Below are 11,998 nucleotides of genomic sequence, written 5' to 3'. Positions count from 1 at the left end.
GTGCACTTTCTCCGACACATTCACCCGTCATTCATTTAAAAATGTACAGAAAGAATCTCAAATCCCAGTTCTCCTTGGGGAGGAGCCACCGCTGGTCTCGCTGCCCAGTGTGTGTCAGCATGCCATAGCCTGAGGTGTTGGCAAATCCTGTTTTATTCATGTATATTTTGAGCCAAATAACTACATGTACTGAATTATACATTTTTCTTTCTTGTTCTATTTTAATGAAGCATAAAACCTATGTTTTGTTTTGTAATATTGTAATATGTTGTTGAATGAGAGAGAGACAGAGAGAGACAGAGAGAGAGGGAGAGGGAGAGAGAGAGAGAGAGAGAGAGAGAGAGAGAGAGAGAGAGAGTGTACATAAAGACCCAGTGCCTCATCCGTAGCTAACAGTGTATTGCACTATCACAGGACCTAGCATGTCTTACCATGCTCTGTAAAAGGACCTAGCATGTCTTACCATGCTCTGTAAAAACTCATGTACATATACCGATATGCCCTACTTTGATTACTTGTATTATTGCACAATGTCGTTCTATTGGATTCTTATTATATTATTATTATTGTATTATGCACAATCGTTGCGGGCAAGACCCCCCGCATTTCACTGTATACTTGTATGCCGTGACAAATAAAACTCTTGACTTGACTTGACTTGAGAGAGAGAGATCAGTGCAAACCAGCACAACACATGACAGCTGTAGTTAGTCTTCTTACAACCTGCTTTTTATTTATTTATTCATTTATTTTATTCCTTGATGCGTTGGCAATACTGTTCATCTGACATGCATGCCAATAAAGCATAGAAAGAAAGAAAGAAAGAAAGAAAGAAAGAAAGAAAGAAAGAAAGAAAGAAAGAAAGAAAGAAAGAAAGAAAGAAAGAAAGAAAGAAAGAAAGAAAGAAAGAAAGAAAGAAAGAAAGAAAGAAAGAGGAGAAAGAGAGAGTTAGGAAGAGAGGGGGGGGAAGAAAAATAGAGAAAGAAAGAAAGAAAGAAAGAAAGAAAGAAAGAAAGAAAGAAAGAAAGAAAGAAAGAAAGAAAGAAAGAAAGAAAGAAAGAAAGAAAGAAAGAAAGAAAGAAAGAAAGAAAGAAAGAAAGAAAGAAAGAAAGAAAGAAAGAAAGAAAGAAAGAAAGAAAGAAAGAAAGAAAGAAAGAAAGAAAGAAAGAAAGAAAGAAAGAAAGAAAGAAAGAGAGAAGAGAGAGAGAGAGAGAGAGAGAGAGAGAGAGAGAGAGAGAGAGAGAGAGAGAGAGAGAGAGAGACAGAGAGAGAGAGAGAAAGAGACTTACAGTGTGATTGACAGCCACGGTCACAGGTCCGTCTTCTGTATAGTGGGTCTCTGTGAAGTCTGGACCCAAAAGCTCCCTGAGAGAAAATGACAAGGGAGGGAGGGAGAGGAGAGAGAGAGAGAGAGAGAGAGAGAGAGAGAGAGAGAGAGAGAGAGAGAGGGTTAGGACGCTCAAATCATCTCCAAAAACATAGTCTGTTCCCCCATGGAGAGCAAAATCCCTCTATATGTGAAACATTCTTCAATTGTATTTACAACAAAGACAAAGAACAACAAAGAACATGTACTGTATGCTTATTGTGAATTTGCACAAAGGCTAATTGTAAGTATGTCTTTCCACACAATCCCTCCTAGTTACACTCGCTCAGTCCCCTGCATACATGTATTTCTGAGGACTGAGGACAAGGTTCAAGTTCAAGTTTCAAGTTTCTTTATTAGTTGTCATACAGAAGTACAGAATACTTTTATACAAAATGCTTCTTTCTGTTACGCTCCAGAGACTGTGCTAGACAAAAATAGATAAGTATAAAATAAGTATAGCAAGTATAAAATAGAAGTCAAGTACGTGGACAAAAGTGTTCAGTATATACATACAGTATATACAATGTACAATGCAGAGTAGAAGTAACTGAGTTACAATACAATAATACTATATACTATACAGTGCAAAGCAGAAATGGGATGAGGTACAATTTAGGTACAATTTACAGTAAGGTGTAATGAGGTATGGGTTGTAGTGCAAATTCTTTACCAATACAAATATAAAGTGTGTTTAGGTGTTCTAAAGTGGGTAAAGTGGGTGCTGCAGTGAGTTGTTTGTTTAAAGTGAGTGTGTGCGTGTGGATGTGTGTGCTGTGCGTGCATTTGATGGTTGTTACATAGTGTTATTGTCATTTAGCATTCTGCTGGCCTGAGGATAGAAGCTTCTTCTTATTCTCTCTGTGCTTGCCATGAGACTCAGGTATCGCTTGCCTGACCGCAGCAGTTCAAAGAGGCAGTTGTTTGGGTGGCTGGAGTCGTTGATAATTCTCTTAGCCTTACCCATGCACCGCTTGTTGTAAATGTCCTGGAGAGTGGGAAGCCCCCCTCCAATTGTGCATTCGGCTGAACGGGCCACTCTCTGTAGTCTGCTACGGTCTTGTGCGGTGCTATTCCCAAACCAGGAGGTGATATCGCCAGTCAGGATGCTCTCTATTGTGCATGAGTAGAAGTTCTTAAGGATCTTCTGACTGACTTGGAACTTCCTTAGGCGCCTGAGGAAATAGAGGCGTTGCCGTGCCTTCTTCACAACACTGTCAATGTGTGTGGTCCATGTCAAGTCCTCGGATATGTGGACTCCGAGGTACTTGAAACTGTTCACTCTCTCAACCGGTGCCCCGTCGATGCTGAGGGGGCTGTAGTCCCTGACCCCCGACCTCCTGAAGTCCACAATCATCTCTTTTGTTTTGCTGACGTTCAGGGAGAGGCAGTTCTCCTGACACCACTGCGACAGATTCTCTACCTCTTCCAGGTAGGCCCTCTCGTCGTTGGCAGAGATCAGGCCCACCACTACTGTGTCATCAGCAAATTTGATGATTGTGTTGTTGTTCCGCTGTGCCACACAGTCATGTGTGTACAGGGAGTAGAGGAGGGGACTCAGAACACAGCCCTGGGGGGCCCCTATGTTGAGCGTAATGGATGAGGAGGTGCAGTTGCCTGCTCTCACCACCTGGGGTCTACCCGTCAGGAAGTCCAAGACCCACTGGCAGAGGTCATAGTTCAAGCCCCGGTCCCGGAGCTTGGCTATGAGTTTGGAGGGGACTATGGTATTGAATGCTGAGCTGTAGTCGATGAACAGCATTCTCACATAGTTCCCCTGCCTCTTGTCCAGGTGTGATGCTGCTGTGTGCAGCACATGGGCTATGGCGTCCTCCGTGGACCTGTTGGGGCGATATGCAAATTGCAGGGCGGTAGTCGTTGAGGCAAGCGGGCGTAGATTTTTTGGGTACAGGGATAATGGTAGACTTCTTCAGACAGGTGGGGATGACAGCCTGTTCTAAGGACAGGTTAAATATGTCAGTGAATACCGGGGCCAGTTGGTCGGCACAGACTCTTAGGATGCGCCCGGGGATGCCGTCCGGTCCTGCTGCCTTCCTGATATTCACTTTCTTAAAGGTCCTCCTCACCTCATGTTCTGTTATCCTGAACACTGAGTCTCCATCAGCAGTGCCCCCCCCCCTCCATTGCAGTGGTTTGTAGGCTGGTGTTGTTATTCACACCCTCAAACCTCGCATAGAAGGTATTGAGATCATTTGCTAAGGAGATGTCACTGTTCAGCTTGAGGGAGGTGCCTTTGTAATTTGTCATCGTTCTGAGGCCCTGCCACATACCTCTAGAGTCAGCCTGTTCTGAAGTTCAACTTTATCCCTGTAACGCCGTTTTGCCTCTATTACTGCTCTCCTAACGTTGTATCTAGCCACCTTGTGGTCATTCATGTTGCCTGTCACAAGCCCGGCGTTGTAGGCAGAGGTGCGCACTTTCAGAGCCTCACGGACGGATTTATCTACCCAAGGCTTTTGATTTGGGTAAACTCTAATTGTGGTAGAGGGGATTGTTTCTTCTACCAGAGTACAGACAAAGTCAAGCACCGTTTCAGTGTAGTCATTAATATTGGCTGTGTTGTCACGGAACACACTCCAGTCTGTGCATTCAAGTGCAGCCTGGAGTGTCTCCTCTGACTCCACAGGGTCTGAGTAAAACACCTCAGTATATATAAAGTCTGAGTAAAACACCTCAGTATATATAAAGTCTGAGTAAAACACCTCAGTATATATAAAGTCTGAGTAAAACACCTCAGTATATATAAAGTCTGAGTAAAACACCTCAGTATATATAAAGTCTGAGTAAAACACCTCAGTATATATAAAGTCTGAGTAAAACACTTCAGTATTAATAAAGTCTGAATAAAACACTTCAGTCTGAATAAAACACTTCAGTGTACATAATGTCTGAAGAATACACTTAAGTATATAAAGTCTGAGTAAAACGACTTTGTTCACGTCCGTTCCATTTGGGTGCACAAGTTTTGTTACCACGTGTCTGATAGACAGATAACAAGATTGTGGAGGACAAAAAACACCGGTTTACCGCTCTATGACTCTGAAAGGTCACCTTGCAACAAAGATACATTGGATCCATTTTACCCTGTGGGAGAAATAGGTGACATTTGTCATGGCGACAAAGAATCCCGATGTCAAATGCCAGGGTGTCCCGGGGGCGAGAGCCACAATGGCGCCGTGCATCAATGACAACACACAGGACGTGTGCCTTTTCAGCCTTTGTGTGGAGGCTGAGTTATTGACCAGCAGGCTTGGGGAGTAATGGAATACAGTAGCGAGCGTTACATGATAATACCCACATTAGTTTAACCTCTTAATGCGCACCGGGACGTATACGTCCCCGCAAGCACTTGCGCACATGTCACGGCACTTTGCGATCGTCTACCGGCTCGGGGTTGCTGATGGCGAAAATGATTGGTCAGTGTTGTAGCCAACGAGTGTCCGCTTCCAACGATACCCCTCATGGGAAGGGGGGTGCGAATATAGGAGCTAGGTGAAAGTTGAGGAGCAAAAATCAGTTGTGACTCAGACTTCACAACGCACGGAGGTGGATGGCAGAAATGGATTTTGGAACTCTTTTTTTTGTGGCGTCGGTTTACTAAAAGACTCATTTCTGCACAGATTTCTATAAAAAGATTAACGTGTACTACATAAGACTTCAGGCTATGGAACCGCAGTGTTTTCCAGCTCATACCTCTATGCTGGAATAATGGAATCGGGAATCCTGCAACCACTAAAGAAAAATGTGAGTACACAAGTTCAAGTTCAACTCAAAGAGTGACACGTTCAGCCGAACGCACAATTGGAGGGGGGCTCCCCACTCTCCAGAACATTTACAACAAGCGTTGCAAGGGGAAGGCTAAGAGAATTATTAAGGACTCGAGCCACCCGAACAACTGCCTCTTTGAACTGCTGCCGTCAGGCAAGCGACACAGGAGTCTCAAGGCGAGCACAGAAAGACTCAGAAGTAGCTTCTATCCCCAGGCCATCAGGCTGCTAAACGAACAATGAATGAACACTACACAACAACAACCACCAAACACACATAGCACACACATCCACACGCACACACTCACTTTAAACAAACACACTGTAGCACCCACTCCCCACACTTTATATTTATGGATGAAGGATTGCACTACAACTCGTACACCTTACTGTAAATTGTACCTAAAATTGTACCTCATCCCATTTCTGCTTTGCACTAGATAGTACTGTACATTAGTACACTGCATAGTATTGTGTATTGTATATTATATGGTAACTCAGAACATTGTACATATGTCTATACCGAACAACTGTGACCTCATTCTTCTTCTAAATTCATGCTATATTATGTTATTATGTTATTTGATACTATCTTGTCTAGCACAGTCTCTGGAGCGTAACAGTAAGAAGCATTTTGTATGAAAGTATTCTGTACTTCTGTATGACAACTATTAAAGAACTTGAACTTGAACTTGAACTCAAGTTCAAACCTCTGTTACTCTATTTCATTAGCACTAAAAGTGATTATCCTTTTTTGCATTAGTAACTTCAGAATGTTATCTTTCAAAAAAGACCAGGCTCATGCATGTGATATAAGTATAAAGTATAAAGCTAAGCTTTGCAGTCCTCAAGTTCAAGTAAAAGAAAATTGCCACTTTTCTGCCTGCCTGTTTTGTTCTTTTTCAGGATTGCATTTTATTTTTTTATGTAAAATTATTATTAAAGACAATAATACAGTTTGTGATTTTGCCATGTGTATTAATAGTTAAGGTTGCCATGGTAATGTTGGTAATACATTCCAGTAGCCTACTGGTACAGCAGGCAGTAAACCTACGTGATCAGGCTTTTTCATAGCTTGTAAATCGCCTGTTAGTATGGTGTTGGTTTAGGAATGGGGTGTTTTTGTAATTTAGCTTTTTTTTTTTAATCAATGTGGCTCTTGGGTTGGCCAAGTCTGAGTACCAGTGGGCCTAGAGTATCCATCCATTATGCTTAGCCTATAAATGTCATTAAGAGCTGGTGTGTTTGTATGTGCATCGATGGGGCGAGTGTGGAGGAATATCTGCAGGCTGATTGCAGTGGGCCGTGTCTGGGTCAAAAACTACAGGGCCATTTTCTAGACCCAGTCCGTCCCTGACTCCACGTCTAATTTAAAGAAGCATTTGCATATATTTTCTTTTGTCTTTTTCCATATTTGGCATTGAGGTAATCCAAAAGTAACTGAAACCAACCAGATTACATTACTTTTATATTGTGATATTTAGAAGTAAGTTACTGAATAGATATTTCAACAGGTACCTTGTAACTGTAACGGAATACATTTATAAAGCGACCCTGCCGACCAAAGAGGCCCACTGACACGGCATCCCTGAGCAGGAGTGGGCACCGAACTGTCCTTTAGGTACCTTTATTTTGAACGGGCAGAGACGACCTGGCTAAAGGCCATGACATGTGTTATTGAAGGTTTCAGTGGCTAGACACTTTAACTCAGTAGGTCACGACATGTGCTCCTTGAGGTTTCAGTGGCTAGACACTTTAACCTCTTAGCACGCAACGGCCCTCACGCTGTAATCACACTGTATTTCTCCGGTACACACTTTACCAAAACCTTTCTCAAGCACAAATTTTTTTATGGATTTCTATAAAATGTGGACCTGTACTACAAAATACTTCAGGCTATGAAACCGCAGTGTTTTCCAGCATGGACCTCTATGCTGGAACCCAAAAACAGGAATCTGGCCACAAGTCAACAAAAAAGTAAGGAGAAAATATTTAATTTCAGTGTGTTCAAACCTCTGTTTCTCTAATACATTAGCACTCAAAGTGATTCTTCTTTTTTGCTTCAGCAACTTAAGAATGTTACCTTTCAGGGGAGCTCCAGTAGCTCACCGTGTACCTCAAGCGCTATTTCGGCGCCGGGGACAACCGTGCTCGTCACGGATCTGGGGTTTAGCGAGTTCGAATCCCGGACTGCAGCCGTGCCTTTCCCAGAGTGTCTTCCCCCCCATCTGTACCCCTTCAGCCTGTTTCTGTCGGTCATTCTTGACCAGAGTAAATGCGATAAACGCAAAAAAGAGCCAGCGGAATGGCCAAAGTTTAAAAAGAAAAAGAATGTTACCTTTCAAAAGAGACCGAGCTCACGCTCAATTGAAAGTGAATTGAGCACGACCCTGGATTCTCCTCCAATTAAGTGATATCTAGTCTGTATCGGCACTAGAGCTGCCGCGGTATCGGTATTACCGCGGTATCGCTGTTACAGCACGCCCACCGCAGAGTTGGGCTGAATACCGCATCACCGCTGTTTTTTATAATAATAATAAAGTACCCTGCTCTCGTTGGGCTTGCGGCTCTGCAGATATACCCTACTTCTCTGTCGAGGTTCCAAGCGACCCTATTGGGTACCAGAAAAGTCACATGAAACACTGCAGACCACTGATTGGTCAGAAGAGAGACGCGTCACACGTTGGAGCGTCCTGCAGTGTGTTACCACCAATCGGCAAGCGCGTATTAGGTTCTATTTCATTATGGCTTTCGCTCAGCATCATCTGCACTGTACTTCACTTCGTGCATGTGCACTGAATAAAAAATTCCACCATGTACCTTTACATCCCAACATTCGTCTGGCCACACCCCCATCCGCTTACCTTCATAAGCAGGTGTGTGGTCACCTACTCGCCTCCTTCTTCACTTTCACCACAAGGAAGTGCCTTCGGTAGATCCCCACTTGACGAGGTTGTTAGTAGAAGAAAGTTGGAAAACAAAAGAACGGGAAGATACGTTGACATCATATCTTTATTTTCTCTCTCACTATTTCGAGAAAATACGGCGATATTGTCTTCGACCCCTCTGGGTGGGTTTTTTTTAATGGAGGCTTTGTCATGGTGATCAACAACGCCAGCATACGCCCCTTCTGCCGGGGGGGCTGTTTTCAGCTGACTCCTTTGGCGCCTGTCTCGTCCGCAGTGCTCCAGGCTCAGGTTACAGCCTGCTGCCTGGTTTCCCCGGTGCGCTGCCTGCTTCCGTTGGTTAACCTTTTTGTGTGCTTACGGCCATGCTGACTGCCTGTTCTGCAGGGTCAGTGTGCCAGGCGGTGTGCTATTGGGGAGAAAGGGCCCGCTCTTGGAGGGGCCTTATCCGAATACGCTGGCGATGTGGGGGGCGGTGTCACTAAGTGACCGCCTGGTGGGGTCTTGATGCCTAGCGTCATTGACCTCTCCGGGCCCCCTTTTTCCAGGGGAACCAGTCCCTTCAGTGGGTCTGGGTCTTCCTTCGCGCTCCGCTGCTACAACCTTGCCACGGGGTTGGGTTTGCTCTTGACCCCGTGATTTTGGGGGCAGTAACGAGGTTGTTCCTTCCGTTTGTTCCCTGGTGGCATGCGGGTTGTGCGTGTGTGTAGTCGTGGGGTCAAGCCACGGTCTGCTCACCCTGTGTGTTGAGTTGCTTGAGTTCCTCTTCGCACGGTCGGATCCGTCTCCCTCCCGTAAGCTTCCAATAGGGGGGGTATCCTCCATTAGGGAGGGTCGGGGGGCTCGGTCCTCCCCGGTCTGATGGTTGTGGGGGGCCTCAGCGGGGTACATTTGTCGGGCTATGGCTCCCGCTCAGCCTCTCTTGTGCAGATGATGCTGAGCGAAAGCCATAATGAAATAGAACGTAAGGTTATGTATATAACCAAGTTCTATGAATTATGGCGACGCTCAGCATCAGACGCCACTGCGGCCCTTGATCTCGCCTTGTGGTGAAAGTTTGGGAAGAAGGCGAGTAGGTGACCACACACCTGCTTATGAAGGTAAGCGGATGGGGGTGTGGCCAGACGAATGTTGTGGATGTAAAGGTACATGGTGGAATTTTTTATTCAGTGCACGTGCACGAAGTGAAGTACAGTGCAGATGATGCTGAGCGTCGCCATAATTCATAGAACTTGGTTATATACATAACCTTACGTTTTTACTTCCTGAATGTCAGCCATTGATCAGAGCTCACAACACGGCTAATACGTTAGCTCCCGCCGGAGACCGGAGTGGATTACCGTCGCTCCTCAGGGGGAACGAGGCATAATGATTTTACTGCAACGAAATGTTATAATAAAAGCCCTTCGTTCTATACACTTGTCTGATTTAAAACTTTATTAACAGACCGCAGAATGGGTACAACTCGGCACGCTCTGAGCAAAGAAAGGAACTGAGATATGAATTGAGTAACGCTTGCCTTGCTATGGTCCGGTAAATACGCTGATGTTATTGAACGTGTAACTATATAACGTTACTATCATAAGTAGTAACCTTATAATAATAATAATAATAATAATAATAATAATAATAATAATAATAATAATAATAATAATAATAATAATAATAAGAAGAAGAAAGGGTCGGGGGGGTAACCGGCGGGCGCGCCGCTACCACCCCTGCCCCAGAGGGGAGACTTTGAATCCGTGTTTCACTTTTAATAACGAATGCGTGCTTGCCGAATCCCAAACAATATTCATGCTGCAAAGTCATCCTCTAAAGATAGACATTAAACTAGAGGCAGGCTATAAGAGTAGACTACAAAAAAAAAAAAATGCATTCAAACTTTGTGTGTGTGTGTGTGTGTGTGTGTGTGTGTGTGTGTGTGTGTGTGTGTGTGTGTGTGTGTGTGTGTGTGTGCGGTAATAACCGCAGCGGTAGGAAATATTTCGCAAATTTGTGCGGTAAGGAAAACATCAATACCGCGGTAGCTCTAATCGGCACTTATCCAGGAGAGGACGAGCGTTATTGATTGGTGATTACTCTGCACGGCGTGTCCTTCAAGCTTCAGGGGGAAATGGAAAAAGCCGCTCAAGTAGCAACCGCAAATAAATTGGATTCATCAGGAGCATTTGACATCTATTATCAAGTGAAACTGTATTTCACCACAATTAATGAATGCCTTCCCCACTGTACCACTCTCTGGGCGAGCACCTCCATCCACTGTACCACTCTCTGGGCGAGCACCTCCATCCACTGTACCACTCTCTGGAGACACCTCCATCCACTGTACCACTCTCTGGAGACACCTCCATCCACTGTACCACTCTCTGGAGACACCTCCATCCACTGTACCACTCTCTGGAGACACCTCTATCCACTGTACCACTCTCTGGAGACACCTCCATCCACTGTACCACTCTCTGGAGACACCTCCATCCACTGTACCACTCTCTGGAGACACCTCCATCCACTGTACCACTCTCTGGAGACACCTCCATCCACTGTACCACTCTCTGGAGACACCTCTATCCACTGTACCACTCTCTGGAGACACCTCCATCCACTGTACCACTCTCTGGAGACACCTCCATCCACTGTACCACTCTCTGGAGACACCTCCATCCACTGTACAACTCTCTGGAGACACCTCCATCCACTGTACCACTCTCTGGAGACACCTCCATCCATTGTACCACTCTCTGGGCGAGCACCTCCATCCACTGTACCACTCTGGACAAGCACCCCCATCCACTGTACCACTCTCTGGGCAAGCACCTCCATCCACTGTACCACTCTCTGGAGACACCTCCATCCACTGTACCACTCTCTGGAGACACCCCCATCCACTGCATCAGAAAAACCTTCATCAAAATGATTGGTCAGTTCCAGTCTCATTATTTGTGCCCCTGAGTACAGTAGGTTCAACTACAGTAGGTTCAACACCAGTCTTCTTCAAACGTTGTCTTTTATGTATTTTCCGTTTATTCAGAATTGACGATATCATGCCAGTTAGGGTACCTTGTGTATACTGCACCTTGTGTATACTGCACCTTGTATATACTGCACCTTGTGTATACTGCACCTTGTGTATACTGCACCTTGTATATACTGCACCTTGTGTATACTGCACCTTGTCTATACTGCACCTTGTATACTGCACCTTGTGTATACTGCACCTTGTGTATACTGCACCTTGTGTATACTGCACCTTGTGTATACTGCACCTTGTATATACTGCACCTTGTGTATACTGCACCTTGTCTATACTGCACCTTGTATACTGCACCTTGTGTATACTGCACCTTGTGTATACTGCACCTTGTGTATACTGCACCTTGTGTATACTGTACCTTGTGTATACTGCACCTTGTCTATACTGCACCTTGTATACTGCACCTTGTGTATACTGCACCTTGTGTATACTGTACCTTGTGTATACTGCACCTTGTCTATACTGCACCTTGTCTATACTGCATGTAACTGAGGGGTACAATTCCCTGACTGTATTGATAAGTATGGTATCATTAAACCACTACCGCTTTATGTACTTTAACTACTGGCCATACAGTACACAATATATGAATATGATGAACACTTCCCACAATGAAATCGGTTCCAGTCAAAGGTATTAATCAAGTATTTAATGGAGCAAAAGGTACATATGATACTTATATTACATTTGATTGCACTTGTAAGGCAAATGAGTATTCGTAGGCAAATCAACACTGAATGTCCATTCTCTGGTTACGCAGGAGGCAAGTATACAACCTGGCTCTTAGGGAATTATATCTATGGTACACTTAATGATATAGCGGGATATACTGGAAGGGGTCCTCCCGGTTGTAAGCCGGCAGGGGGGGTAGGAGAGCTGTCGGTAGTAGAACGTCTGGTCAACG

The 11,998-nt window shown here is 44.6% G+C and overlaps 1 protein-coding gene across 1 annotated transcript in view; it reads right to left on the bottom strand.

Annotated features, from left to right (window-relative positions):
- Positions 1–751: 751 nt before the first annotated feature.
- LOC311244932 (disintegrin and metalloproteinase domain-containing protein 33-like) overlaps positions 752–11,998 on the bottom strand; it is a gene marked incomplete at its 3' end in the record, with an annotated part of 311,892 nt that continues 300,645 nt past the window's right edge. Inside the window, exons 4-5 of the mRNA XM_084334639.1 lie at positions 1,290–1,365; positions 752–757 (exon numbers count right to left, since the gene is read on the bottom strand). Of these exons, the coding sequence (XP_084190765.1) occupies positions 752–757; positions 1,290–1,365 (82 nt within the window). The remainder of the gene's footprint in view (positions 758–1,289; positions 1,366–11,998) is intronic.

This window comes from Notolepis coatsorum, assembly GCF_963971535.1.
Source record: "Notolepis coatsorum genome assembly, chromosome: 1".
Classification (NCBI taxonomy): Eukaryota; Metazoa; Chordata; class Actinopteri; order Aulopiformes; family Paralepididae; genus Notolepis; species Notolepis coatsorum.
Note: the sequence above shows the minus strand (reverse complement) of the source record. Positions and strands in the feature narration are given on the sequence as shown.